The sequence below is a fragment of the Trachemys scripta genome, chromosome 8 (assembly GCF_013100865.1).
Source record: "Trachemys scripta elegans isolate TJP31775 chromosome 8, CAS_Tse_1.0, whole genome shotgun sequence".
Lineage (NCBI taxonomy): Eukaryota > Metazoa > Chordata > Testudines > Emydidae > Trachemys > Trachemys scripta.
Genome location: NC_048305.1, coordinates 49,576,200 through 49,603,506, shown reverse-complemented (window position 1 = coordinate 49,603,506; position 27,307 = coordinate 49,576,200). Strand labels below are relative to the sequence as shown.

At 47.1% G+C, this 27,307-nt stretch overlaps 1 protein-coding gene across 4 annotated transcripts in view; it reads left to right on the top strand.

Moving 5' to 3' along the window:
* TNR (tenascin R) overlaps positions 1–27,307 on the top strand; it is a 153,023-nt gene that overhangs the window by 72,860 nt on the left and 52,856 nt on the right. For 3 of the 4 annotated variants that reach the window (XM_034779399.1, XM_034779398.1, XM_034779397.1), the window contains exons 2-3: positions 12,667–13,234; positions 20,164–20,640. In XM_034779399.1, coding sequence (XP_034635290.1) covers positions 12,736–13,234; positions 20,164–20,640 — 976 coding nt within the window. In that variant the 5' untranslated portion in view covers positions 12,667–12,735. Of the gene's footprint in view, positions 1–12,666; positions 13,235–20,163; positions 20,641–27,307 lie in introns of those variants that run through there. The other variant, XM_034779400.1, reaches the window with a different exon arrangement.

Genomic DNA, 27,307 nt, shown 5'->3' with positions numbered 1-27,307 from the left:
CCAGACCTGAAGAAGAGCTCCGTGTAAGCTCAGAAGCTTGCCTCTCTCAGCAACAGAAGTTGGTCCAACAAAAGACTCCTGGCTCTCCTACCTTGTCTTGCTGATTCTTGTTTCTTTGGATGTGAACTTTAACTTCCAGTTCCCCAGCTGCAGCTAACACATTCATTGACAACCTGACTTCTTGTCACTTCCCCTCTCAGCGGCTGCCCTGGAGTGGGATTCCTTGAGGGAGCTCTTTTCATTTAAACTCATCTCTCTTTTCACTCCTTCACAGAAAGGTCTCATAAAGTGATTTCCTTTCTCTTCCCCCGCCTTTGATCCTTTCTCCTTTGATTTGCTTTGATTCAGAGAGTTGTAGATAAATATTGTTTTTCCTCCTCCAAGGATTGGGGAATTGGGACAAGGAGAGAGGAGGGAGGGAGAAGAGGCTTGTGTGTGGATATGAAGTCCAGAGCCTGGAGTTTTCTGATCCATCCAGCTTTAAGGAAGAACGGCTACTTCTGGGAACTGGTTTCTGGTCTATTAATTTTTTGTGCTACTGCAGAAACTTCCCTTGCAGCCACTTAACTTTTTCACAGTCAACATGGCTGTTGTTAAAGGCAGAGAGTGGGGAACTGCTCTTCTGGGGGGAGAAGCCCAAAGACAGCGCTCGATTGTGGCCCAGTTTGCGCAGCAACACAAGGGAGTTACAGGGGTGTAAGGTACCCCCTTCTGCCAGCTATACAGGTTGTGGGTAGCAGCACAGGAGACAGAGCTTTCCAGCAAGCCAAAAACATCAGTTATTCACTCAGTTCTACTCAGGAGAGTTAATTAGGCCTTATCAATACTGGAGATTTGCCCCAATTACAGCTGTCAGCAGCCAGCCACCAATGTAGTTGCACCAGTACAAACCTCTACACAGAGACAGCTAATAATTGCACAGTGCACCCTCTTCGGCTGCTTGAAGCCAAGGTAAACTGCTCTGGGGCAAATTGTGGCTTATAGGATATGTCTATGCTGCATTTAAAAGCCCGCAGCTGGCATGTGCCAGCTGACTTGGGCTTGTGGGGCTGGAGCCTGTGCTCTAGGACCGTGCAAGGGGGGAGGGTCCCAGAGCTCGGGCTGCAGCCTGAACCCAAATATCTACGCTGCAGTTAAACAGCCCCTTAGCCCGAGTCCTGTGAGCCCAAGTCAGCAGGTACAGGCCAGCCACGGGTTTGAAAATGCAGTGTAGACAGACCCACAGAGGCTTTGCATGCCTTTACTTAGGGTTTGCACTGATGCTGCTGCATCACTAGCTGAAACTGGGGGAATTCTTGTTACAAACAGAGACTACTAGAACTGGTGGAGAAATGGCTGCGGGGGGCAGATTTTGGTGAATTCCAAAGCATTTTAGTGCTTTGTGTTCCCCAGCAACCTGATTTTTTCGTTTTCTACATTTTAAACTGAAGTTTTTTTAATCAAAAATTTGTGAATTGATTTTTTTTTTTTTTTGGATGGGAGGTCACAGAGTTTTGTGACTAAACTCCCAAAGTGGACACCTTTTAGCTTCCCCCATTTTGGGTCTCCGCAGAGAATGACCTGCGTGAGAAAGCTTTGGATCGGGATCTGAAGCCAGGTCCGAACTCTGTGTTTCAGAGGCACTTGGGTTCCAAGGCTCTAAGCTAAGGGCTTTGGGCTCCCGGTTGTAGCAGGGCAGCATATGCAACACCATACTAAGGCTAATGTGATGGAAACAGAGTCGTACCCTCAGGATACGATCACTCAGGACCTGTCTACACTTACAGCGCTGCACCGGTGCAGCTGCAGTGCTTAGTGAAGAGCGTCTCCCATCAGCGTAGGTGCTCCACCTCTCTGAGCGGTGGTAGCTGTGCTGATAGGAGAAGCCCTTTCCTCGACATAGCCCTGGCTCCAGGGTCGGGCAGGTTGGTAGCGCAGACCAAGCCTTACTCTCCACAACCTCAGCTGTTATGTTTCTGACTCTTCACGTACTAGTACTTCAAACACATTAGCTGCCCAGAATTAAACAGAATTACTGACAGGACTGGCAAGATATTTCCAGAAGTGGGGGCTAGATCAGGAAGCAGAGGCACCCTAAAACCATTTAGCACATCCCCTTACCTATCATTTCCAACCAGTTTACACTCAACTGCTGAACCTTTCCCTGCAGGCAATTTCCTGCCCTCTGGGCTTTTTCTGACATATGACAGGCCCCGTGAAGACCATTCCTTGTTGAGGGAGGAGAGGAGAGACCTGGCTTCTTATGGAAATCTCTCTGCTGACACAATGGGGCCAACACAATCACATTCCACCCCCAGCCGCTGCAATTATCAGCCTGCTCAGCCTGACAGGGCAGGCGAGCAAATGGAGAAACCCATTTTTAAAATGATTCCATTTACAGAAATAAATAAATAAATACATAGCAGAAGGTGGCGCTTCGTTCAGCATTTTTACTTGGAAAGCTAAAAACCACCACTGGCCTTTTCCTGGGCTGCAGTCACGGCTCATGCAGCGCAAAGGAGTACATTCTCTGATCTCGGGGCCAGCTGTGTGCCCATGGGCTCCCCGGCACGAGAGCAATCTAACAGCTGTTATAACTTACATCAGCTGCTAACAAAGGCCCTAACAGGCAGTCAGGGATCAGCACCATGCAGAGACATCCTGGCTACTCCCACCTTCGCTTTGGTCACACCCTATATGCCAGTGACAGAGGGGGGGTACGGAAGATGGCTGTTACGCAGGGTGATCCTCTTGTGGCTGGGTACACCAATGTTAAGGCCAAACTCAGTCAGTGACAAGGTGCAAAGCAGACACGCTGCAGCCCAGGATCTGGTCCCAAGTGTCTAGAACAGCCAAGGGTGGAGGTGGGTCACAACAGAAACATGGCTCGTCTCTAGGGTCGAGCGTGTGTGAAAGTTCTTGCCTGCTCTCGTCTGTCTGCTGGAGTAATGAAGTTGGTGAGGTACGAGCGCTTTTCTGTTCCCCTTTGAAATATCCACAGTGGGGGCGGGGGGGTTAAGAAAGAGGACGCCTCTTTCAGGAAGCAAGAGGGGACAGGCCAAGATCACAGCTTAGTCCCAAGCACGTCTCATTAGGCAGCAAGGACTTGGCAGGAGTGATATGAACCGTGCTGGCTCTGGCAATCCTGCTGACTCTGCCGCGCCCCCAGTCCACCTCATTAACATGGTATTAAATTGGAATTATGGGAGATCCTATTATCTGCTGCTTATAAATTACTACAGGCCACCGTCCCATGCCTGCTGACGTCCGCTGTGATAATTATATTGATAAGGAGGATTGGGTCAATGAGGCTGCACAGATTTCTACTGTATCAGTCTGTCAAATTACTCTATCGCTTTCTCTAGTTTATACAGGCATTAACTATCTGACCTGCTTATGGTCATTAGTTAATAATCGCTGTCCTGCATCAGTTATCTCTCCACTGTGTCTATCCATCTAGCCACTGTATCCTTGTTCTGTTAGTCTCGCTCTTTCATATCTCAGTCTTTCATCTGACTCTCTCTCCCTCTCTCATTTCCTCAGCTGGTGGATTTCTGTTTGCTCTTCTGACCAATTCTTGTCTTCCTATTGAACCAGACTGAATTCTGCTCCAGAGAGAAGAGCAGGGGCAATTTTATATTCACACATCTAAGCTGTGTCTATAATCCTGCAATGAGGATTTATTCAACGTTCCAGCCTGTCTTTGTACAACTAGCTCAGAGTCACAATTACCACCCTACATCTTTCACTCCCACACAAAAGGCAGAGAGGGCCAAAGAGCAGGTAGTTAGCTTCTAACAAACACAAGTCCATCAAAGGCAACGAGCGCTAATTAGTCCCTGGGCTCCTCCCACCACTGTCAGCCATTGCCGAGGAGAAGCTTCTCTCCCAGGGTCAGTGAAGCCACCGTGGAGTCACTAGAGACCCCAGAGATATAGGAGGCTACCTAGCGAACACACTAATTGAAGGAAGTGCCTTCCCACCTCCAAGTCACGCTGGCAAACGAAGTTGAGATCAAGCAAAAGAGGAAAACTAGAGAGTTTCACTGCTGGGGAGGCTCAGAGCAAGAGTGCTGATTTTCTTTTGAGGTGTCACCAAGAACTCTAGGAAAGGCGGCTAGAGAACTGCAACACACTGAGATGGACACTTCCCACGGTCAGGTCAAGGTGGAGGCTGTTCAGTCACAGAGTTAGTAGCACACATCTCAGGTTCAGCAGCACCTGAGCTCTTTGTGACAGCAGTGGGCAGCAGTAAGGGACCAGCTACCAACAAGAGGAATCAAGGTCACAGCAAAGACCACCAGTAAGGAGAAGGCACTGTATAATTCAGGGAAAGTGCTATTGTAGGCTGAGATATCCTGGTTCTACACGAACAGCAGTGGAAATGCATACTGTTCATCACTAGATATGAGGCTGAGCCAAGAAGTTTGGACCTAGATCTAAACTTCAGTGAAGTTTGAGGGTATTAAGATAAGAACTTCCAGTTGGGATCCATGTGACAGTGCCAGGACTAAATGATGAAATTCAGATCCAGGGGGAACCAAATTCACCCAGGTATTAGCAAGCACAATGTCAAGACAATGAGAGTTGTGCCCAGTCACAACTGCTACCTCTCCCACCCACCTCCTTGTAGTAAAATTTGACCTTCATTTCCTCTCTGTAGATTTCAACAATGTCACATGGAGCATAAGTGAGGGTAGAATTCAGCCATTTCCCACACCCACTGAATACTAAATGGATGCAAGATACACTACTTTGATCTTATGACTTGTTTTACCATAATGCCTAGACGCCCCCAGCTGAGATCAGGGCCCTATTGTGTTAGGCAATGAACAAACAGATAGTGGGGGCTTACAATCTAACAAATGCCTGAGCAGCTTGCATTGTAAATAGCAGGGCCGGCTCCAGGCACCAGCGAAGGAAGCAGGTGCCTGGGGCGGCCAACAGAAAGGGGCGGCACTCTGTCCGTTGTCAGGGTGGCACGTCCGGATCGGCGGTGGCACTTCTGCGGCAGTTCAATCAGCCCGCTCCGGATCAGCGGCAATTCGGTGGCAGGTCTTTCACTTGCTGTCTTGCTCCTCAGTGGCACTTCGGTAGCAGCTTGATCGTGTTGTTTTGTTTTTTTTCCCACCGCTTGGGGCGGCAAAAAGGCTGGAGCCAGCACTGGTAAATAGACGAAGGATGGGAAGGGAAACTGAGCTAAAAAGAGAGGAAGTGACTTGCCACCAGGTGAGTGGCAGCACGGGGAAAAAGGAAACAGGCTCTTTGACACCCAGACCAGTGTCCTACCCACTAGTTCTCACGACCTCTTTGCCATTTACACCACTTACTCCCATTTTCTGGCCAACGTACACCTGATGTGTCACTTGCACTAGGGAATTTGGCCTGAGCCATCCATGGAGGCTGGATCTACTGACATCAGGTCTGAATTAAATATATTTTTCTTGCTTTTCCAGGGAACATTGGGAGAGAGAGGAACTATACCAATGTGTTCCCATGTGCATGCTCACTAGCCACAGGCAGCATGAACCAAGCAAGGGTAGGAAAAGTGCAACAGAAATATTTAGATAATATACGATAACAACCCTGTAAATGCTGAAGAGGCGTCTGAACAGTTATGTTTTCAGGCACGTCACGGCAATGTGAGAGAGAGAAAGCAGTAAACAAGTATTTATGGGGGGGGGTCAGAGGGGAGAGGCGGATATGTGCTGCCATTCCCATGGGAAACAAAGACAAGGTGCAAGGCACAAAAATAATTATAAATAATATAGGACAATTTCACAGGATTACTGCACTGGCAGTTACTGGTAGAGCTCAGACTTCGATAACGGTCCCCAGTCCGGATTGGCAAATGAATTTGTACTCTGCTTCCTTTCCCCCAGTGCCTCCATGGGCACAACACTCAGGTACGATCCCTAGAATAGTGGTCTGTCAGTGGGGTCATAAGGCTGCTACACTGTCTGGTACGCACAGTTTACAGGGTTGCCAATTATCATGATTTTCTCCTAATATTTGGTGCCTTTCTTAAAGTTAGGGGATTATGTGAGACTCTTGGCTTTCATTAATAAACAACTGAGTTTCTAGCTGTCGTGGTTGTGAAGAAAAGCTTGGAAATGTGACCTGCATGCGCCCAGAAAGCAGAAGACAAATTAAATGAACCCAAACTTTTTTTTTTAATTATCTCATGATTTTTGAGGCCTGGCTCATGATTTCTGAACGACTGGTGTTGGCAACACCGTGCACAACTGGGCAACTCTCTGATCGATTGGCTAGGCAACGCGGAGGGAGCACTGCATTCACAAGTCTGCTCATTTTCAGTTCCTCGGCATTGCAAGGCTTTGAGCAGGGCAGACGAGGGAATTACAGTGAGGACCAATGTTCCTATCTTCAGCTCCCAGCTCCCCAGAAAAAAACCCAACCTTTCCTCCCAGCTCTTCATTCCCTTGCAAAACCAAATCCAAGCTCACTCCCAGCCTCAGCCTCCTAACCTCTTGCAACCCCTGACAGAGTGCCGTAAGCCAGCTGTCACCCTCTCTCCCTCATCCCTCCACATGCACTGACTCGCCCCACTACCAGACCGGCCTTGCCACTAACAGGCCTCCTCCATGCTCCCAGATGCATGTTTGCCCCTCAGCCACCACCCACCTGCTGGTTTCTGGCCCAGTAGCCAGGTTGGAACCAACAGGCCGGGGGGGGGGGGGGGGGGCACAATTTAGGGTTCAGTGATATGTATCACTGGGGTTGGACCTGAACCTTCACCTGGATTCAGTCTTCAATTCCCACCCCAAATTGTAGATTAAGCCTCATCTGTATTTGGGTGGGAACTCTGCCTCCTTGGCCAAATTCTAGTTTAATTCAAGAGGGCTGGCGCAGCAGCTCAGACGTCTCTTTTTCAACGTGCCATTACACTATATCGCCCTACTGCATTTTGGTTGTTAGAACACAAAGGCCTGTTTGCTCTCTCACAGCTCTGTAAGTCAGGAGCAACACAAACGCACGTCAATGGGCCTGCCTCCCCATTGCCCTGCACCTTGCCTCACCACTTACACCAGCGCAACCTGAGTGCAAAGCAAGTGGAAAATGCTCCCTGCGGTGCAAATTAGTCCAAGCCAGGGCCGGCTCCAGGCACCAGCGCAGCAAGCAGGTGCTTGGGGCAGCCAACGGAAAGGGGCGGCATGTCCGGCTCTTGAGCAGCAATTCGGCAGTGGGTCCCTCAGTGCCTCTCAGAGGAAAGGACCTGCTGCCGAATTGCCGCCGAAGAATGAAGCGGCGGCAGTAGAGCTGCCGCCGAAGTGCTGCCTATCGCAGCTTCTCCCCCCTCCCCCCTCCCGCCGCTTGGGGCAGCAAAAACGCTGAAGCCGGCCCTGGTCCAGCCAATGGAGAATCAGGTCCAATTGTAGTTACATGAGTGTAAAACCAATAGACACATGAGGAAGATCAGGCCTACTATTTTCCACGTGGAAACAAAACAGTTTCCACCTTGAAAGTGGCACATGCTACAAACATTATCCAATGTAATCCAATAATAGTTCACAGCACCACCACACCCAGAGGTTCAAGGACTGTAGCAGGGCTCTCAGGAGGAGGCTCGTCAGTCACAAAATTGCTTTGAAAGGAATAGAGGAATAGAAATGCAAAGTGCTGCATTTAGGCTCACACGAGATCCTTTGTCTGTCCTGGTCTGCATGGGATGGCACCACCTAAGTTTACTTAGAGCTTCGGAGCCAAGTGATCACCAGAACTCCGCATGGCATTCAGCTAAACAAAGCAGTTCAACCACTTGTTGGCGTCAGCAATAAGAGAGAGCCCCAAGGAGGTTCAGGTGCATTTGGTCATCAAAATACTACAAAGGATTTTGTTGACACTAACGATGGGCACAAACCAATACACCAAACCCAACGGCCCTGGAACTTTGGGGGGTGTTAGAGATCGACTCCGAGATGCAGATTCTAATTTGACTAGTGGCCCTCATCTTTAACAGGGCAAACCAAGAACCTGGATCCACCACACCCCCAAGCTTCAGGATGTTCAAAATCCAGATCTGTAGTTTAAAAGAGGTGAGCAAAGTCCTTGATGTGAATGGGAAAAGGAGGGGCTCGGGAGTCGGGAGAACTTGGTTCTATTCCTAGCTCTTCCACAGACTTGCTGTCTGGCCTTGAGGCAAGACACTGAGGCCAACATTTTCAACCCTGGTGCCTAAAGTTCAGCTCCTACATCCATAGTTGACACCTAAATTTAAGATTCAGATCCTCAAAGGTGTTTAGATGTCCATGGGAGTTAGACACCTAAATACCTTGGAGGACATGAGCCCAGCAGCCCAGCTTTAGTCTCACGCTGGCAATGTTTAAAATGGGGATGCATCTACTGCACAGGAGAATGGATTGCTGATGTGTGCCAAGCACTTTGAGATCCCCAGATGGAAGATGCTGCATAAAGAGCATAGGAGTTGACAGTATCCTGTCTCCAAAAGTGACCAGCAGCAGATGCTCCAGAAGAAGGTGCTAGAAACTCTGCAGTAGGCAGATGTGGGGGTGATCTGCCCTCCATGAAGGTCTCCTCCTAATCTCTGATAGAGATTGGTTTAAACACTGACAAGATGAGGTTTAATCTCCTTCCCAATACTCTTTTTGTCAGCATTAACTGTAACACCTCTGGATATTCTTGTGATCCATATAAATGTCCAATCCCCCTTCAAAGATTAAGCACAAAGTTACGGTTAATTTAAATGTAACTCTTCTGCCAGGTGGTGTTGGCAGCAGCACGGCCAGGTTCAATACCTAGGAGTTCCTTTTAACATCACAAAACAGAACTGGCTTGAGCTCCCACCCAGAAATCTGGAAAACTAAACACCACCCGTGTGTGTTTCTCGGAGGCAATATTTCCCCATTCACAACCAAATGAAAACGTTTATTCCAAGGGAGCGGGAACTCAGCATTAATTTGGGAAACCACCGCAACAATGATTCAAAAGTACGTAAACCGTAAGGAAACACCCACCCCACGGTATCTCGGCCAGCAGTCCTTTGCCTCAGTTTCCCACCTTGCGGTTTGAAAGTCCAGTGGACAGGTGTCCCTTTAACATGCCACTCCCCTTTCCCTCCACTGCACCCTATTCGCAGCAGGTTGTCTGAAGTGAGCAAGGTCCCAGAATTCAGGGGTGCATTCACCTCCCACCCCTCAATGGGGGCCAAGCAGGGCCTTCGCTGCTGCTGCTCACCCCTGCCGCTGCTTATCGCTGTCACTGTGCGCCGCTGTGTCTTCTGCATCCTCCCTTCCTCTGCTACACTGTCCCCAGCAAGCTCTAAGGTTCAGCCCCCTACTGCTACTCATCCGTGATTTCAGCCTTGTAAAAGGCCTCTAAACTGAGTCTGATCAGCATTACCTATAAAAACACAGGAAGGGGAGGGACAGATGGTATCCGTGCCGCTTTAAACAGAGCCCACACCACCAAGGAACACCTCGCTCCCACCCTCTCTGACTTGTACCTCGATTTGGCTTCGCTACCTTCTGCTTAGCAAGTAGGTTACAGCGAGGGTGACCCCCTCAATTAGGGCATGGTAAGTACAGTTCTGCTGCCCTTTAGTCGTACCATAAGCTAACAACAATCTTTTAACCCTGCATTCAAGACTAAAGTGAAATTTTAACCCAAAACAGCCAAAATTGATCACGTTGATTACTCTGCCCATCACCAAGACAGAGTAGGTGGGTCTATGCAAGGTCTTTTGCCCTGTGAGGTCTTTCCCCCCAGTTCATCAATCTATGTCAGGGTAGAGCTCATTCAGACCCTGGTTGACATAAGTAATTAATTAGGGTTGTCAACTCAATGGGTCATTTCCTGACCTTGGATATATATGCGCACTTGCCATGAAATCTATCTTCTTTTATTTCCTTCCTTTTTCTTGTGTGTGATGTTGCACTGACATTTTTAATCGTTTGCTTTTATATTGTATATTTTATGATGCTTTACAGAGTATTTATTACTGCATTTCAATTATGTGCCTAGTGCTTGTTATGCCCTAATGGTGGAGGGGAAGCAGGAAGGAGCAGACTGGGGAGACTTTGGGGAATATTTTCAAAAGGGCCTGCAGGATTTCGGCATCTAGGTCCCATTGACGTTAAATGGGAGCAAGACACCTAAGTCACTTTGCAATATTTGAAAACATCATCTTTTATATTAAAAAGTATTAGGCCACAATCCTGAAAAGTGCTGAGCTCCAATTGATCACCCATATTTCCACTGACTTCAGTCTATATTCGTAGTAATTACTACAGGAAACGGCTAAAATTCAATAATACCTTGCATTTCTGTTGGACCCTTTAATAAAGAACCACGAGCATTTTACCAGTGTTAATTAATTCAAGCCTTACACGCCCCCAGGGAGTTTAGATGAATAACTAGAGCTGGTCAGGAATTTTTCGATAAAACGTTTTTTCAATTGCAAATGCCGATTGATCGAAACCCAAACTTGTCACGGGACAGGATCTGTTTCGAAGAGTATTTTGACTAAAACATATTTCTGGGGGAAAAGTTTTTGAATTGTCAAAATCTTTTGTCGCAACATTTTCTAAATGAAAAATTCCAGTTTTTCGGTTCAAAATGACTTTTCATTTTGAAGTTTAAGCTAATTATAGTAAAAAAAAAATCAAAATAGTCTAAATCAAAATGAAGCATTTAGAAATCACTGAAATGAAATGATGTGATTGACGTGAACTAAAATTTTGGTTTGGATTGGTTCATAAAAACTGTTCAAGATTTCTGCTTTTGGTCCCAATTTGAGACAGGAAATTTTTTCAATATCTCAAATTGTCATAGGATGGGGGAAAGTTTCCCAGCAAGCTGTAATGAAAAACACTATGATTACAGTTGCTCAGGAAAAAGAGGGGGAGGGGTACAAAAATAAGATAAATTACTTCCAGCTAGCCTTTATTAACATCCCTCTTTTAACAGGTGGGTAAACTGAGGCACAAGGAAGTCAAAGTGAATTACCCCCCATGCACACACACAACAAGATGGTGACAGAACTGAATATAAACTGCAGCAATTCTGTCTCTCAGCCCCTGCTCTTACTGCTAAACTCTCCTTCCTCCAAACAACTGCACTCCAATTATATGACACAAACCATAAACTAATGATCCAATGAAAACAAAATGCAAGGCAAACAGATTGGCAGCTGGTAACCAATGTGCAATCAAATCGTCCTTTCTGCTGCACTAGGAGCAATTAGAGTCCTTGAGCTCACAGTCGTAGTCCTGCCCGTCTGCTGGCTTCATCCTCTCTGCTATGTTAAGCTGTAATTCTTTAAAGCAGAACAGATGGAGTTAACTGTTGGTCAACATACAATAGTCCCAGCAAGAGTTCTAGAGGCAAATGCATCCCTGGGCAACTCCACTGAAGTCAATGATTTTATACCAGGGATAAATGTGGCCCTTAGAGTTGGGATTACCACCTGGAGACTACAAATCAATAAGAAAATGAAAAGTTGTCTTGTTCCAAATAAAGACACTTTACCCCATAATCCAGAGCACAGGTAGGGGATGAAATGACTTCAACAGGAGATACTGGTCTGTCCAGAACATAAACCTAAACAAACTTAATACTGTACAGTCTAATTTAACAGTGTTACTACAGCTACTGAATTAAACCTGGCAATGTAGTGCTCAGTTTCTGGGGCATGAAATGCCATTTGAGATACCATACTGATATGAGAATATGTTTTTAATTTTTTTCCCCTCCTGTATTGTATTTGTTAGTGCACCTGGAATAGGTCCCCATCTAAGAATTTATGCCCCAAATATATTAGCGAGTAGATGATGTGTTTCTACCAAATGAACCATTTCAGTACAAAAAAAAAATCAACCAAGTAAGATGCAAAATTTTCATGTCCCTGTGTAAAGATTTGGAGTGAAATCCTGTCCCCATCGAACTTAATGGCACCGACTTCAATGGGCCCAGATTCCACCCTGGGGATGTATGACAGCTCACAAAACTGAGGTACTGATAGCCTGGCTAAATGAGACTGAGTATAAACCAGACAGCATCACTCTGCCAGCTGGTTACCAACAGGCCTCCCAGTACGCCCCAGCTAGGAACGGCCATCTCCCTTCTATTCCAGTCTATGGACTTTCGCTTGAGCAAAGATTTCCAGTATTGGCAAACTGCACCAGACGTTGGCCCAACCCTTCAAGGTCCTGAGCGCCACCCCAGAATTGCTAAGCACCTTGCAAGATCCAGCTGTTAGGGCCAGAGCCAGTTCTCACTGAAAGACCCCCATTGACCTCAGTGGGCATTAGATCAGGCCCTTGGTGATGAGACAGACAAATGTGAGGACTGGACTCTGTTGAGCTGGCCAAATGCATGACAGGACAAATTCTGCTCTGATTTACACCCCAAGCAGCCATAATTTGGTCCTTCTGTTGTGACCTAAGGCCTCCAGCTACAAAAGGCTGGCAAATTATCAGACTGCACCATCTCGACAGCTTATGACTCACATTTACCCTTTCCTTAAAAACACAGCTATTTCCTTGCCAGCAATGGGTGAGATGCAGTCACGCTGAGGCCAACAGGATGTCACTGGGTTACATCTATGCAGAATCTAGCCCCTTACACCACACTCCAAAAGACTCCTCCTGTGATCTGAGCACAGCGGTCCCGTTTAAAGGCTAATATCATTCATGTTCTTCTCATTTAGGGTCTCCAGGTTCTCAGACAGTTCTGTTGGCCAAGGCTGGCTTAGAAGTTGCTTTTCCTACTCAAGAAAATGGGGGCTGATGGTGCAAACTTAGTCCTGAGGAACATGCTTATTGGTCTCAACTTGCTCCTGCTGGGATCAGTCCTCAAGCCCTTTGAGTGCCGGCTAGAGGTGACAACAGAGCGGATGAGGAGGCAGGTAGTGGACGAGGAAGGCAACTTTGCCAACTACAGCCCACCTATCAAGGAGCAATCCATGGTCTTCAACCATGTATACAACATTAACATCCCCCTGGACAGCTTCTGCTCATCAGCACTCGAGGCATCATCTGACCAGGAGGTGAGTTCAGAAGACGACAGGATGACGGAATATACGGAGCAGACCTCAGACAGCGAGAGCCAGGTCACCTTCACCCACAGGATTAACCTCCCCAAGCAGGCTTGCAAGTGCTTCACCTCTGCCCAGGTCATGCAGGAGCTTCAGAGCAGAATTGAGATGCTGGAGAGGGAGGTGTCCATGCTACGGGACCAATGCAACTCCAATTGCTGCCAAGAAAATGCAGCTACAGGTAGTAACTGATGCTGTTAGATCTTGCTGGGGACTAAGGTCTCAAGAAAGGAAGGCGCGTGAGTTAGAGTGGGTGACATTACTCAGAGTATTAATGGAGGAAATTTTGCATTTGCTAATGGTGCCACAACGGTGCGTATACTCAACACTGTCAATATTATTTATCAACATAAATAAAGAGGGCCAGATTCACTAGCTAGAACCCAGGCTACAGGTTCTGGGAGGTAGAAAGTCCATCGGGAGTTGGGTACAAAAGCACAAGTCTCCACACTGCTGGGAATCCCAAAGCCAGCCTGCATAGCCCAGAAAGAGGGTGGGACTGACTGGGGAGAGGCAGGGTCAGGGCATTCAGGAAATATGCTGATTCAGGGTATCTCCTCAGCTGCCATGGTTCCTATGGAGCCCTCGATGGAATTTAAAGCTCCTCCCCCTTGCAAAACTCCTAAGTGTGTGTGGTGACAGTTCTTCACCCCTAAAAAAGAGATTCAGTCTCCACATTCATTGATTCTTGAGCATCCCAACCTGTGACATGGATTTGTCAATGTTTATACATGGGGGAAGTATCTGACAGTGAAATTCAATCGCTGGCCCAAGTGCAGCTTGGTAAAGTGGGTACAATTCCCATGGAAGTCTCGGGGTCAAATTCAAATATAAATGGTGCTGGATGTAAGTTACACGTTGGGTATAAGTTGGTCAGAAGTCAGGTGCAAGTGGCAAAGGGCATCAATTTTGAACTCAGCAGATAATGCAAAGTGAGTGTAACCTGCCTGGCAGAGGCAGAAGGTGGAGGAAGAGTAGATAACCCTAGGACAGTGGTGGGCAACCTGTGGCCCATGGGCCGCACATGGCCCATCAGGGTAATCCGCTGGCGGTCTGCCAGACAGTTCAATTTCTTGTGGGAACCAAAATCAGCCCTTGGTAAGTGGGCCCAGTTCCATTCTGTTACATGAGGGTAAATCAGCAGGCATTTCACTGAAGCCAATAGGCGTTGTAGCCTCTTACACTCTAGGGCAGTGGTGGGCAACCTGAGGCCCGCAGGCCGCATACAGCCCATCAGGGTAATCCGCTGGCGGGCTGCCAGACCGTTTGTTTAAATTTGCAGGGCTGCCCACAGCTTCCAGTGGCCGTGGTTCACTGTTCCCAGCCAATGGGAGCTGCGGGAAGTGGCAGGCTGCAGGGACGTGCTGGCCGCCGCTACAACGCCTATTGGCTTCAGTGAAATGCCTGCTGATTTACCCTCATGTAACAGAATGGAACTGGGCCCACTTACCAAGGGCTGATTTTGGTTCCCACAAGAAATTGAACTGGTGTCGGTTACACTCACACCTATTTTGGACACTCACGCTGACTGCCGGATTTGGTGCAAGTTATCAGACACTACTTTGTCACTTGAGCCCATTTGCTGATCAGCTTAGACCCTACATGCGACTTACCCAGCCATGTACATCACCAGTGAATCTGGCCCTCTCTCTGTGGTCACTTCGTGTTGAGCTTTCCCCAAGCTCTTCAATATATTCAGCAGTGACCTAGAGGAATCACTGTCTGCTCAGATGAGAAGAGAGCTGAACTTCATTGCTCTTTGCATCTTGGTCTTCCCCCCATTGCTCAACCAATGGCCCTGTACCCTGACTGAGACCTACAACCTCCTACCAATGTACCTCTCCATACTGGCCTAGAAAGACTTTCCTCTTCTGGGGAGAGATGGGAGTCCAGTTCCTTCACTCACTCCATCCCAGGCTTCCCCATGCTCCTTCAATAAACTGTGCCTGGCCTAGAGAAATTTGCTTCTCTTGGCATAAGAGGAAAAATTAAGGCCTAGATTTGACTTTTAGGCACTGGAGTGGTGTCTAAGTTTCAGCCGCCCTGGAGTAGTCCCAGAAGGCATTGTGACCCTGAGACACACCCCGAGTCACAATTCCTTCCCTGCTTCCTCCTTGTTCATGGTGAGGGAGGGGCTTTTTGCTACTAGCCTATATTGGCAGTGAGGTACAACACCCCCTGCCCTGGCTCTGCGGCTCAGCTCAGCCAGTGGGAAGGTAGGGTCAAGGCCCTGCTCCTTCCTCATCCCTCCATGCCTACCCCATGCCAACTTGCTCCCTTCCTAGAACAATGCATCCCAGACCCAAGGTTGGGAAGGGGGGGAAGTGGGATGCTTAATCCCCGATATGGGCATGCAATCCAAATCACAATCCAGCCTTAACTCTCTACATTGAACCACCGGGGCCTTTTCCCATGTACCACCAGTGAGGTGCGAGCATTCTGAAGAGCTACAGGTAAACAGGAACTGAACTTAACAGTGAGATTAATCCGCAGAGATTCCCGCCAAGAACAACCATTTTATATCATTGCAGCTCAAGTCCTTTCACCACTAACGTATTCACAACCAGAGCTAAAGCCAGGTTAAAAAACAACTGCATGACACTAGCAAGATGACAAGGCAGCAAGTCCGTCTTGTATGCCCCCTGCTCTTCAGCAATCATTAGGCCAGTTCTGTAACTTTTCATGGGATCGGTAAAAGAGAAAATCTACTGATTTCCTAAAAAGTCCCTTCACGCAATACAGCACCGCAGGAGTCAGCAATAAATGAGTTCTCTATCCTCTCCCTAGAAGGACTGAGTGGATATGAAAATCACAGTTAAAAAAAAAATCAGGGGATAACTTTAGCTGCCATGAAAGACAAACAAACCCTTTTATAATGAAGGCACAAAACTATCAACAGAGTATTCCATCTGAATAATAATGCGCAAGCTTTGTGAAGCTTTCTATAACCCTTCCATTAGGGTTACTGTTTCAAAAGACACAGTTCAGTTCATCATCTCTACAAGGCAGTTCTTCAAAACCAAGGAAATAGCGGGTTGCTGTAATGAGATGGGTTATGAAGGAGGGTGTTGATACAATGAATTTCAACTGAGTGAGAAACCAGAGCCAAGACCATTTTTTACATCAGAGGGAGCTTCATAAAAAATGGGATGTTTTCGCAAAGAGTTTCTGCTTGACTCCTTAACAGCATGCATCCGGGTCTCTGAATGGTGAAGCATAGAAAACGAACACTCAAATGGGGCCTATGAGAACTCCTCAAGGGGAGAAAATGTCAAGGTATGGAAGTCAAGTATTCGGGGGGTAGCCATGTTAGTCTGAATCTGTAAAAAGCAACAGAGGGTCCTGTGGCATCTTTAAGACTAAAGGTGCCACAGGACCCTCTGTTGCTTTTTAAGGTATGGAAGGTATCCAAAGCCCTATCCCAGGTGGAGAAAACCACTTTCCAATGTAGGGGGAAGACAGGAATTGGCTACAATAAAAAAACCCACACTTTGATCCCCCATGTCTTCTCCTTTTTTAACTTGTTATTTTGTAATTGGCATAATACATAATTACACGGGGCCTAACCCTGCTCTTAGTCACACAGCAATGTAAATCAGAAGTAACGACACTGAAGCCAACAAAGTTATATAAATAGATAATAGGAGAATCAGGCTCATGATCTATGTGTGTGAGGGGGGATTATATGCGCACATCAGCATCATACAGAGAGAACACAGCAACACACACAGAAATGTGTATGGGTCAGATCGGCACCAAGCGACACCAATTTACACCCTTCTATCCATACATACATAAAAATAAAATGTAAACTATCCTACCATTAAACTGACGTGCTGAATAATCACTGTTAAAATCAAGTAATAAAATTGAAGAGATAAAACATGAAAGGAGTTAGTTGTAAAAAATAGTTGTAGGTCTATTTGGGTTATTTATAATGTATGCAAATGGACTTACAAAATATTTATCATTCTATGGAATCTCCAGTCCAATCTCAGCTATACCACGGTGATCTGGAGTAACTTCTTTAAATTCAGTGGAGTTACTCTGAATTAACACCAGTGTAAATCAGATAAGAATCAGTCATCCCGCACACACACCCAGTGCCAGACATTTCCATAAACGATCCTCCACTTTCCAGCAACTGTTCAAGCATCCTCTCTCATCTACTGACAACTTAACAAGAGCCTGAACATCCAAACACCACCCTAACGTGTGCGTAGCCTAAATGGTCCTAACACACTTTATAACCAACCACTTTTATGTTTGTTGGTCAGCAACATATATGATAGGCGGTGATAGCACCACCTATAGCTAAGATTGTCTAACATTTTCCATTATAAGACTCTGTATTCATTTGCTTATAACTTTACCAAACTTCAACCATTCAGGTTGACATTTTCCACATCAGGTGTCTGTATCAGACTGACTATTTTGGAAAAGTTTCAGTCAACTGGTTCAACCATTTCCAAGAATGAGTTTAGGGGAAAATACATTGTTTTGCCCATGTTAAAATAATTCTTACCACCATCTCACCGAGAAGCTCTTGTGCCTCCATGCACTGGAGCGAGGGATTGGAATTAGGTAACAGGACTGCCCAGCTGTCCCTGTGAAAATTTGCCCAGATTTATCCAAACAATAAGCCTCCAAAAAAAATCTCATTTTGCACGTACTAACTAGAGACTTGTTTGGCGGCTTAACTCTCCAAAAATTCTGACTGCATAGAGCATGCTCCATCTCTGCATAGCTCCTACATGCCAACCAGACTGCATATGTGCCCTCCCCACAGAACAGCTGAGCATGCTCTGTCCCAGGCCTGCAGGGGCTGCACAGGACTTTTCCTGCAATTGTCCCTCCAGCCAGGGGCTCAGCTGTGGTGCCAGGCACAGGAACTGAGAGCAGGGAGACTGTCTCTCCTGGCTCCCCATTGCTAGCACTTGGGTGACCAGATGTTCTGATTTTATAGGGATAGTCCCAATATTCAGGGCTTTGTCTTATATAGGCACATACTGTATTACCTCCCCCCCCCATCACTTAGCAGCCCAATGGGGAGGACAGGCAGAAGGATAGAGGGTGTTGCAGGAGCCAGGGAGTGGGAAGGAGAGGGGCAGGAGCCAGGGGCAGGACAGACAGAAGCAGAGAGAGGAGAAGAGGATTGGGGGTATTTAGATGCAGCGGGGAGGGGCAGGAGCCAGGGGATGGGAGATGAAAAGGAGCAGAGGGGACAGGAACTGATGGTTTGGGGGTGTTGGGCAATAGTAGAGGGGTAGAGGGAGGAACTGGAGTTATATAGGGGCAGGTACTTGGGGGAGTTAGATAGGAGCAGAGGGGCTGGGGATAGGAGCCAAGGGTTGAGAGGGGGGAGTTGGGTAGGAACAGAGGGTCAGAATGGTCTGTAACCTAGGGCAACCCCTCCAGAATCTGAATCGAATCCAGGTGTCCTGAGTCTACATTCTTCTGCTGACAGCAAACAGCTGTCAAGACCCCTGGCAAAGAGTCTTATCCCCCTCTGGTGGCTGGCTCACACAGAAGATAATAGCCTACTACCATCATCGGACATTCCATTAGCTCAAGTGGTAGAGGCCTGTGCTGTGGATCTAAAGGTCTGAACTCTGCTGATGACCCACATTGGAGGTGGATATGGTTCCATATTATAGAATTTCTGGAGGTTTTTTTCAGTTTGGTTTTATTATTAACAAATTAAGAAATTACATCTAAAAAAATACATCAGAATGTCTTTACAATTGCAAAGCCAAGCGTGCAAAAATTAGACAATGCCAGAATTAAGTTTGCCCATGCAACATAAATTGAGGCCCCTGGTGCATCTGCATTATGATACAGTCTTTAATGACATGAACACATACTATGTCGTCCACAGAACCCTTCCAATTTGAGGATGTTGAATTCAGGGAACAACCCTACAATTTAAGAAGGGTGAAGTGAGATGGGAGAAAGCGGAACCTTCTAATAAGCATATTAGAGAGAGAGAAAGAGAGACCAAAACATTTGAACACAAATTATTCTGATTTTGAAGCCCAATAAAATGTTTCTACGGTCAGGTTTTCCCAATTCCAATGGCCAGTAGGAGATGTAACAATTGCACTTAGAACTCACCTTTGATCACCCCACCTGCCCTCTGCTCACTATTCCATCTCTCCTGGAGGCTACTTCTAATGCTCTCCAACCCCCTGAGCAATTTCAAATAAATACTCTTTTGTTTTAAATCAGCCTGACAGAGAGATCCTTCCTCTCTTTCCCTCTAGCCAAGGCCCAGGATGGACTAAAGATTCAGTTCTCAGCCAGTCACAGTTTCCTGTACATAAAAATGTCACAAACCCAGGGCCCAATCTTGCACCAAGTTTAGTGCTGATGGACCTGTGCACCAGTGCAGACTGGTGCTTAAAGTTTTGCAGCCCTGCAGGTCTAGTAGCTGCACATGGTTCAGAAAGGCCATCAAAACTGCTAGAAATAGCTTTTTTATATCTCACAATGTCATCCACAGTTAGCAACTCTTGTCCAGCCCTGCATAGCATGTGCCAAATCAAAACCCTTTGAATGCAAACCTGGACATCGGAATTTTCCAAATAATATATAATAAGCCTAAGTGAAAATTGTGTTAAGTGCATCTTGTCCTAGCTCCAAATGGACCTTTTAAGCATGTCAGAAAAACCATTTCACAGCTTGGGGGCAATTCAGCATGACTGGCACTAGCCCACGGCTGGAACAGCGACAGAGCACTGCAGGTCAAGACCAAAGTGTCCTGGCAGATAGAGACAATGCATAACTGTTGATAGTGGGTGCGGGGCACAACATAAAGGTTCTGGCAGGATGCCGTGGAGTTCATGGCAGGGCATCTAAACCCTGTCAGAAATGGGGGGGCACGTGACCCTGCGTGCTCTCCCACGCGTTGCCAATGCAAGTGGCAGAGTTATGCAGGAGAATAACGCACAGTGTAAGCAGGCTCCTACTCCTATGAGCATTAATGTCCCCCAGCAAATGCCATATGAAACTAAAGCACTATTGGAAGGGTATCATCATACTGTGGGGAATCTTCTGTCCCCACCACACAGCCCCTATTGATAGCTGACTTGTTGATTTTGATCATTCCAGGGCAGCTAGATTACATCCCCCACTGCAGCGGACACGGTAACTTTAGCCTGGAGGCCTGTGGCTGCATCTGCAATGAAGGGTGGGCTGGAAAAAACTGCTCAGAGCCCCACTGCCCCATGGGCTGTTCCAGCAGGGGCATCTGCATAGAAGGCCAGTGCATCTGTGACAACGACTACAGTGGGGACGATTGCTCAGAGCTCCGCTGCCCAACAGACTGTAGCTCCCGAGGCCTCTGCGTGGATGGGGAGTGCGTCTGCGAAGAAGGTTACGCAGGGGAAGACTGCAGTGAGCTGAGGTGCCCCGATGACTGCTCGGGAAAGGGGAGATGCGCCAATGGCACCTGCGTCTGTCAAGAGGGCTACGTGGGGGAAGACTGCAGTCAGCTGAGGTGCCTGAATGCCTGCAGTGGACGTGGGTTCTGCCAGGAGGGGATGTGCGCTTGTGAGGAAGGTTACAAGGGACAGGACTGCTCAGCAGGTAGGAGTGGCCTCCCTACCTGGCACAGAGCTGGTGCAAGGGTAGGCCCTGCTCTCAGCCTGCTTGTGAAGTGGGTGGATCAGGGGCATGCCAGGATGGGTTGGCTTGGCAGGAAGGCACCACACTACTGCTGTTCTCTGCTCCCTGGGGCCCTGGAGCCATGGGATGCAAAGCACAAGTTAGAGCAGCCCTGAGGTTGCTCTGACTTACATCAGGGCCCTGCCCAAGCCTAGCATATGGGCAGAGCTTTAAACTCCCCTTGCCCACCTCCCTCAGTCCTTGCACTGAGAACAGGAACACAGTAATTGAGATTTGGGCCCACACATGGCCAGGCGTGGGGCCACTGCATGCAGACAAAGCTGTCGGACATTGTGGAGGTGATTTCTGCAGTGTAATTCATTTGGGGAGGGAAATAGAAAATACCATCACGCTCTTGTCGCAATTCCCTAACTCAGCCAGGGTCTCTGTGCTGTGCAAGGGACCTGGGTCCCAGCATTCTGCATTGCCTGCCTGCTCAGGACCCCTGCTGACACCAGTGGAAGGACCATGACAGCTGTTGCAATAGTTCACCTGGGGACCCTCTGCCAGTATCACAGGGGAAGATCACTGTGTAACCAATGGCTGTTGCTATGGCAACTGTAGTCCACCCAATAAGGCCAAGGGCAAGTGCTGCTCCTTCTTGGGGCTATTACCATCTGTCTGGAAACCACCTGCCCTCTGCCTTTTGTGCAGGGACATCTGGGTCATTATCTAAAGTGCTTCTCCACTTGTCTCTCCTGACTAGGGCCACTTGAGAACGAGGATAAAAGCTACGTTCGGCATTTCACGCCAAGCGCCCAGATAACAGGCCTGGCTCTGCAGGGGATGAGGGGAGTGGGTGGGAAGGGAAGCGGTCTCCATCCCAACCAAAGAGATGCCATCTTTGTCATCCATAAGTTTCCCATCTCCCGGCTGGAAGGCAGCGTGTGGGTGTTGGCTGGGGGCACGTGACACTCGCAAGTTTATATGCATTCACCTCACTGCTGATCTCTCTTTCATGGCTGCCATCTCCCCAGATCATACAGTTAGGCACCAGGGCTGCGTAGTCCCAGACAACAAGGATGTGCTCATCCCAGTGAGTGCCCACTAGGCTTGCTGCTTTGGGCACCCCTCTGCCAAGATACACACAATTTAACCCTTTCGTCCCAGCTAAAACGGTGCGTCGGTCACAGAGCAGCAAGGAAAGGGCTGCAGCATTTCTACGTAGGTGAACCTCACCACTCACAGAGCCTGGTCTCCTCAGCTGGCTCTGCTGCACCTCTCCCTAGAGGCTCAACCTTTTCACTCCTCCCCAGGACTCTGAGCAGTGCATGGCCAACACGCAACGCTGCTCCTTTTTAGTATAGGCACCACAGCTGCAGCTACTCCATAGGCACTTGCCAGCAACCAACTACTTCTCCAGATTCTCTCTGTTCATCCCACAACCCTCATTGTTGCTCTGCTGTCTGCCCAGCTTCTGCCCCACTCACCACTCCCCTCCACCTTGTTTTTGCTTCTGCACTGCCTGCTTTCTGGACCTGCGTTCCCTACACCTGCCACTATCTGCCCAATTCCCCCTTTCACTGAGCCCCTTAACAGTTGCAGTGCTGCTTTTCAAATCAACAAGAAAAATGCTGCATAACATGACTGGGTTGGGCAGGACTGAGGGAGGTGAAAGAGGGTGAGAAAGCCATTATCTGAATTCTGGTTCACCTCCCAGAGCCCCTCTTCTGCTACTTTCAGTGGAAATCCTAACAAGGTGTGTTTTGGATGCAGTTTAGGACTATTTTTTAGAAGCTTTATGCAGCCCCAAAGAAGGCATGTTTCCCTCTCAGGAAGGCCTCTTTATTTTTTTATTTCATTGAAGGCAATTAAAAGCAAAAAATAATTAGTGGGGAAGGAGAGCTAATAACTGATGACATCAAAAAAGCTCAGGTGCTTAATGCCTGTTTTGCTAGATACCCACTACAATTAATATTAGCAGCAAGAAGGAAGGACTGCAAGCCAAAATAGGGAAAGAACAGGTTAGAGAATATTTAACGTTAGATGTGGTCAAATCGGCAGAGCCGGATACAATTCATCATAGAGTGCTTAAGGAACTAGCTAAAACAATCTCTGAATCGTTAGCGATTATCTTTGAGAACTCCTGGAGGACGGGTGAGATCCCAGAGGACTGGAGAAGGGCAAACATAGTGCCTGTCTTTAGAAAGGGCAACAAAGAGGACCCCAGGAATTAGAGCCCAGTCAGCCTTACTTTAATATCTGGAAAGATACTGGAACAAATTATTAAACAATTTCTAAGCACCTAGAGGATAACAGGATTACAAGCAGTAGCCAGCATAGATTTTGCAAGAACAAATCATGCCAAACCAATCTAAATTCCTTCTTTGACAGGGATACTGGCATAGTGTATGGGGGAAGCAGTTGTTATGATATATCTGGATTTTGGTACAGTTCCACTTAACATTCTCATAAACAAACTAGGGAAATGCGGTCTAGATGAAATTATTATATGGTGGGTGCACAACTGATTGAAAGACCATATTCGAAGAGTAGTTATCAACGGTTAGTTGTCAAACTGGGAGGGCGTATCTAATGGAGTGCCACAAGGGTCAGTCCTGGGTCTGGCAGTATTCAATATTTTCATTAATGACTTGAATAATGGAGTGGAGAGCATGCTTATGAAATTTGCAAATGACACCAAGCCAGGAGAGGTTGCAAGCACTTTGGAAGACAAGATTAGAATTCAAAATGACCTTGACCTATTGGAGAATTGGTCTGAATTCAAAAAGATGAAATTCAATAAAGACAAGTGCAAAGTCCTTCACTTAGGAAGGAAAAAGCAAATACACAGCTATAAAATGGGGAATAACTGGATAGGCAGGAGTACTGCTGAAAAGGATCTGGAGGTTATAGTGGATCACAAATCAAATATGAGCCAACAATGTGACACAGTTGCAAAAAAGGCTTCTATCAATAACAGGGAGGTTGTTTGTAAGACACAGGAGGTAATTGTCTGGCTCCACTCAGCTGGAGTCCTGTGTCCAGTTCTGGGTGCCCACTTTAGGAAAGATGTGGACAAACTGGAGAGAGTCCAGAGAAGAGCAACAAAAATGATAAAAAGTTTAGAAAACCTCACCTGTGAGGAAAGGTTACAAAAACTGGCCGTGTTTAGTCTTGAGAAAAGAAGACTGAGGCGGGACCTGATAACAGTCTTCAAATATGTTATGGGCTGCTATAAAGAGGACTGTGAGCAGTTGTTCTCCACATCCACTGAAGGTCGGAGAAGAAATAATTGACTTAATCTGTAGCAAGGGATATTCAGATTAGATATTAGGAAAAATGCTCTAACTATATGAGTTGTTAAACTCTGGAATAAGTTACCAAAGGAGGTTGTGGAATTGCCATCACTGGAGGTTTTTAAGAAGAGGTTGCACAAATACCTGTCAGGGATGGTCTAGGTAGACTCGGTCCTACCTCAGCAAAGGGGGCTGGATTTGGTAACCACCTGAGGTCCCTTCCAGCCCTTCATTTCTATGATTCTATGAAAAGCAACATTTCTTGGTTCTCGGTCACCTGTGAGCAAGTGACATTAAAAGTGGTTGAATGACAAGCAAATGAGATGTCTCGAAGGCAAACCCAGCACAAGGTCAGGAATTCCTTCATCCCTGGAAGGGACTGTCGGTGTTTGTACAGGGCCTATCATAGTGGGTCCTGCTCCATGACGAGGGCTCCAGGTGCTACTGCAACACTACTAATGATAATAATGAGAGATGACCCCAAAGCAAATTACTGCATGTGAGTACCTCCAAATGTTGAGGACATTCAGCTTTGGAGCAGGATCTATGGCTGGCTGCACCTCTGCAATAGGTCGAAACAAAGCCTGGAGTCCAGACACCACAACTTGGGGGAATAGTCACATCCAGATCTGAATTTCAGAGTCCAGGGCCATCACGGTTTGACTGCTCCTCCCTTCACTAGCATTACACACCCTGATGTGGCACTCAGACATCAGTCCTCACCCCACCAAGGTGGGTTTTAAGACTTAGCAGAAGCAGGATGACACCCTCAGGTGATTGCCTCAACTTTAATTCCATGTATCGCGATAGCTCAGTGCTGTGCAAACACAGAACAAGACGACAGTGCCTGCCCTAAAGAATTCCCAATAAGTATAAAATAAGAGAGAACAGATGGATTCAGACAGATGAGAAATAAAAGGAAACAATGAGACAATATTGGTCAAAATGATCGGCAGTGGACTCAGAGCACCAGTAGCCTAACTCTTGTCAATTTTTTTGTGGGCGTCAGGTCGAAGGAGTTTTAAGGAGGGCTTTGAAGGAAGATAATGATGTATCTTTGTGGATGTTTTCAGGTAGCTCCTCCCAAGCATGACGGGCAGCGTGGGAGAAACCACACGTGTGCTTGTTTGAAAATTTAACCAGTGGGTGATTGAGGCTGGGCAGCACTACGGGGCACTGAGTTAGGAATACTCCCTAGTGAAGATATAGTTAAAAAGCGTTTATTTGAAAATACATATAGTGGAAATTGCATTCATTCCTCCCCCTCATATTCTGTGCTATTAACACTGGCTTGGAATAACTGTTGTTCTCAAAGTGCGAGTAATTCCCAAGTTTGCCCCATGATAATATACCATTTAACACCCTCCCCCTCATTCACACACACACACAGTGTCCCACTGACTTTTGTTTACTGAACAACATTCCCGTTGTGCAGGACTAGTATTGATTATTTGCAGGACCGAGGGGCTCCCACCAAGATTGGGTCCCTGTTGCACTACACATTGGACAACCACATACAGCCCCTTCCCTGAAGAGATTGAATTGACAAGGCAGACAAAGTGTCAGGGCCGGCACATAGGCAGCCATGACTAGTGGTTAGCATAGGACAGGGGGTCAGGTCACCCTGCCAGCCAGGGTTCAGAACCAGGAGGTCAGGAGCTGAGATCAGGAACCAAGAGTCAGATACCAGGAATCAGGCCGATTCAGGAAACAAGGAAGTCATGGTCAAGAGACAAGAGCAGATAGCACTGGATGAGCAGTCCAAAGCAAAGTGGAACGCAGCTGTACAGATGACTTCCTGTTCCTCCTTCTGTCATAAGTAGAGGGAGCGGGCCAGTCAGAAGCTTTCATGTTCCACCAATGGGGGTAGAGCCTTCTGTGACAGGTGTGGGCCCTTTGGGATGTCACCTAATGTTCTGGGATGCCACTGAATCAGCCTATTCTGCCAAGCTGGGTCTTCTTTACCTGGCCTTGCTGGATTAGGCTCACAAGCCTCTTCCAGCCAAGCACACAGGCAGGGCCACACCCAGCTGCACAGAGAGACAGAGATCAGCTCTGGAAAGATTCAGCCTTACGGGCTCGCCCTAACACTCTGGTGCCCATTCCCTTTAAGGCGTACAAACCCAGAGGTTTTATGAAATTCGTCCCCTCCCTCAATGTAGAGAGAGATATGCACAACTTCTCTCCCTCCCTCCCCCGCAGTTAGAAATTACATATACTGGGTAATATTATAAACAAGAAATAAGTTTATTAAGTACAAAAAGTGAATTTTAGATGAACATAAGAGAGAACAGACAGAACAAAGCAGATTACTGACCAAATAAAGCAAAATACACAAGCTAAGCTCAATATACTTAAGAAACAGGTTACCAAATGTAAATTCTCACCCTAAATTTTATTTTAGGCAGGTTGCAAAGTTTCTGTGGTTCAGAGTTCCAGTTATATTCCTTTTCAGACTGGACCCGTCCCAGTCTGGACTCTCTCCTTGCCTTGCCTTCAGGTGGCTTTAGCAGTCTTTCTTCTTGGGCAGACAGATCATGGAGAGGAGGAGTCCCATTTGCCTTCCTCCCCACCTTTAAATAGGATTTACATAAGGTGGGAATCCTTTGCTTCCCAAACTTGACCCCTCTTCCCTTCCAGTGGAAAGTTAAAAGAAGTTCCAGGTAAGGTTTAGTATCGGTGACAAGACCACCTGACTCTGTAGTATCACAGTGTCCATGAGTCAGTGGCAGTATGGAGGATCCGCAGGAAGGCCAACCCTTTTCACAGTCTATTGTCCTTGCTGGTGGGCCATCCACCCTGTACATTTTTCATTGTTGTGTTAGCAGAGGGCGTCACCCACAGTAGCATAGTTGAAATACAGATATATAGTCAATATTCCTAACTCAGATACAGAAATGATACAGGCATACAAATTGGATAATCACATTCAGTAAATTATAACCTTTCCAATGAAATCTTACAAGACCCATCTTGCATAAAGTACATCTCAGTTATGTCATATTCATATCATAAGCATATTTTCATAAATAATATGGAGTGAAATGTCACACCTTCTATCTGAGCTGGTCTTCAAGAGGTCCCAGTTCGCGCTGATGCCAGTAACCCACTGGGTGGAAGACTGGAGCATGATGACCTCCAGGAACCCTGCAGACCCAGGTTTGAGAGCCACAGGTCATGACACAAAGGAGTGGAAGGAAAGAGGCACAGAGAGGTGAAGCCGAACTGGAATTAGAATGGGGCCTCCAGGCTCCCAGCCTAATACCCTGTCCACATCACAGATAAATATTGACTAGCCCCCTACAAGGAACGGATGAAAAGCTTCAGGAGAGACCATATCACACCTCATG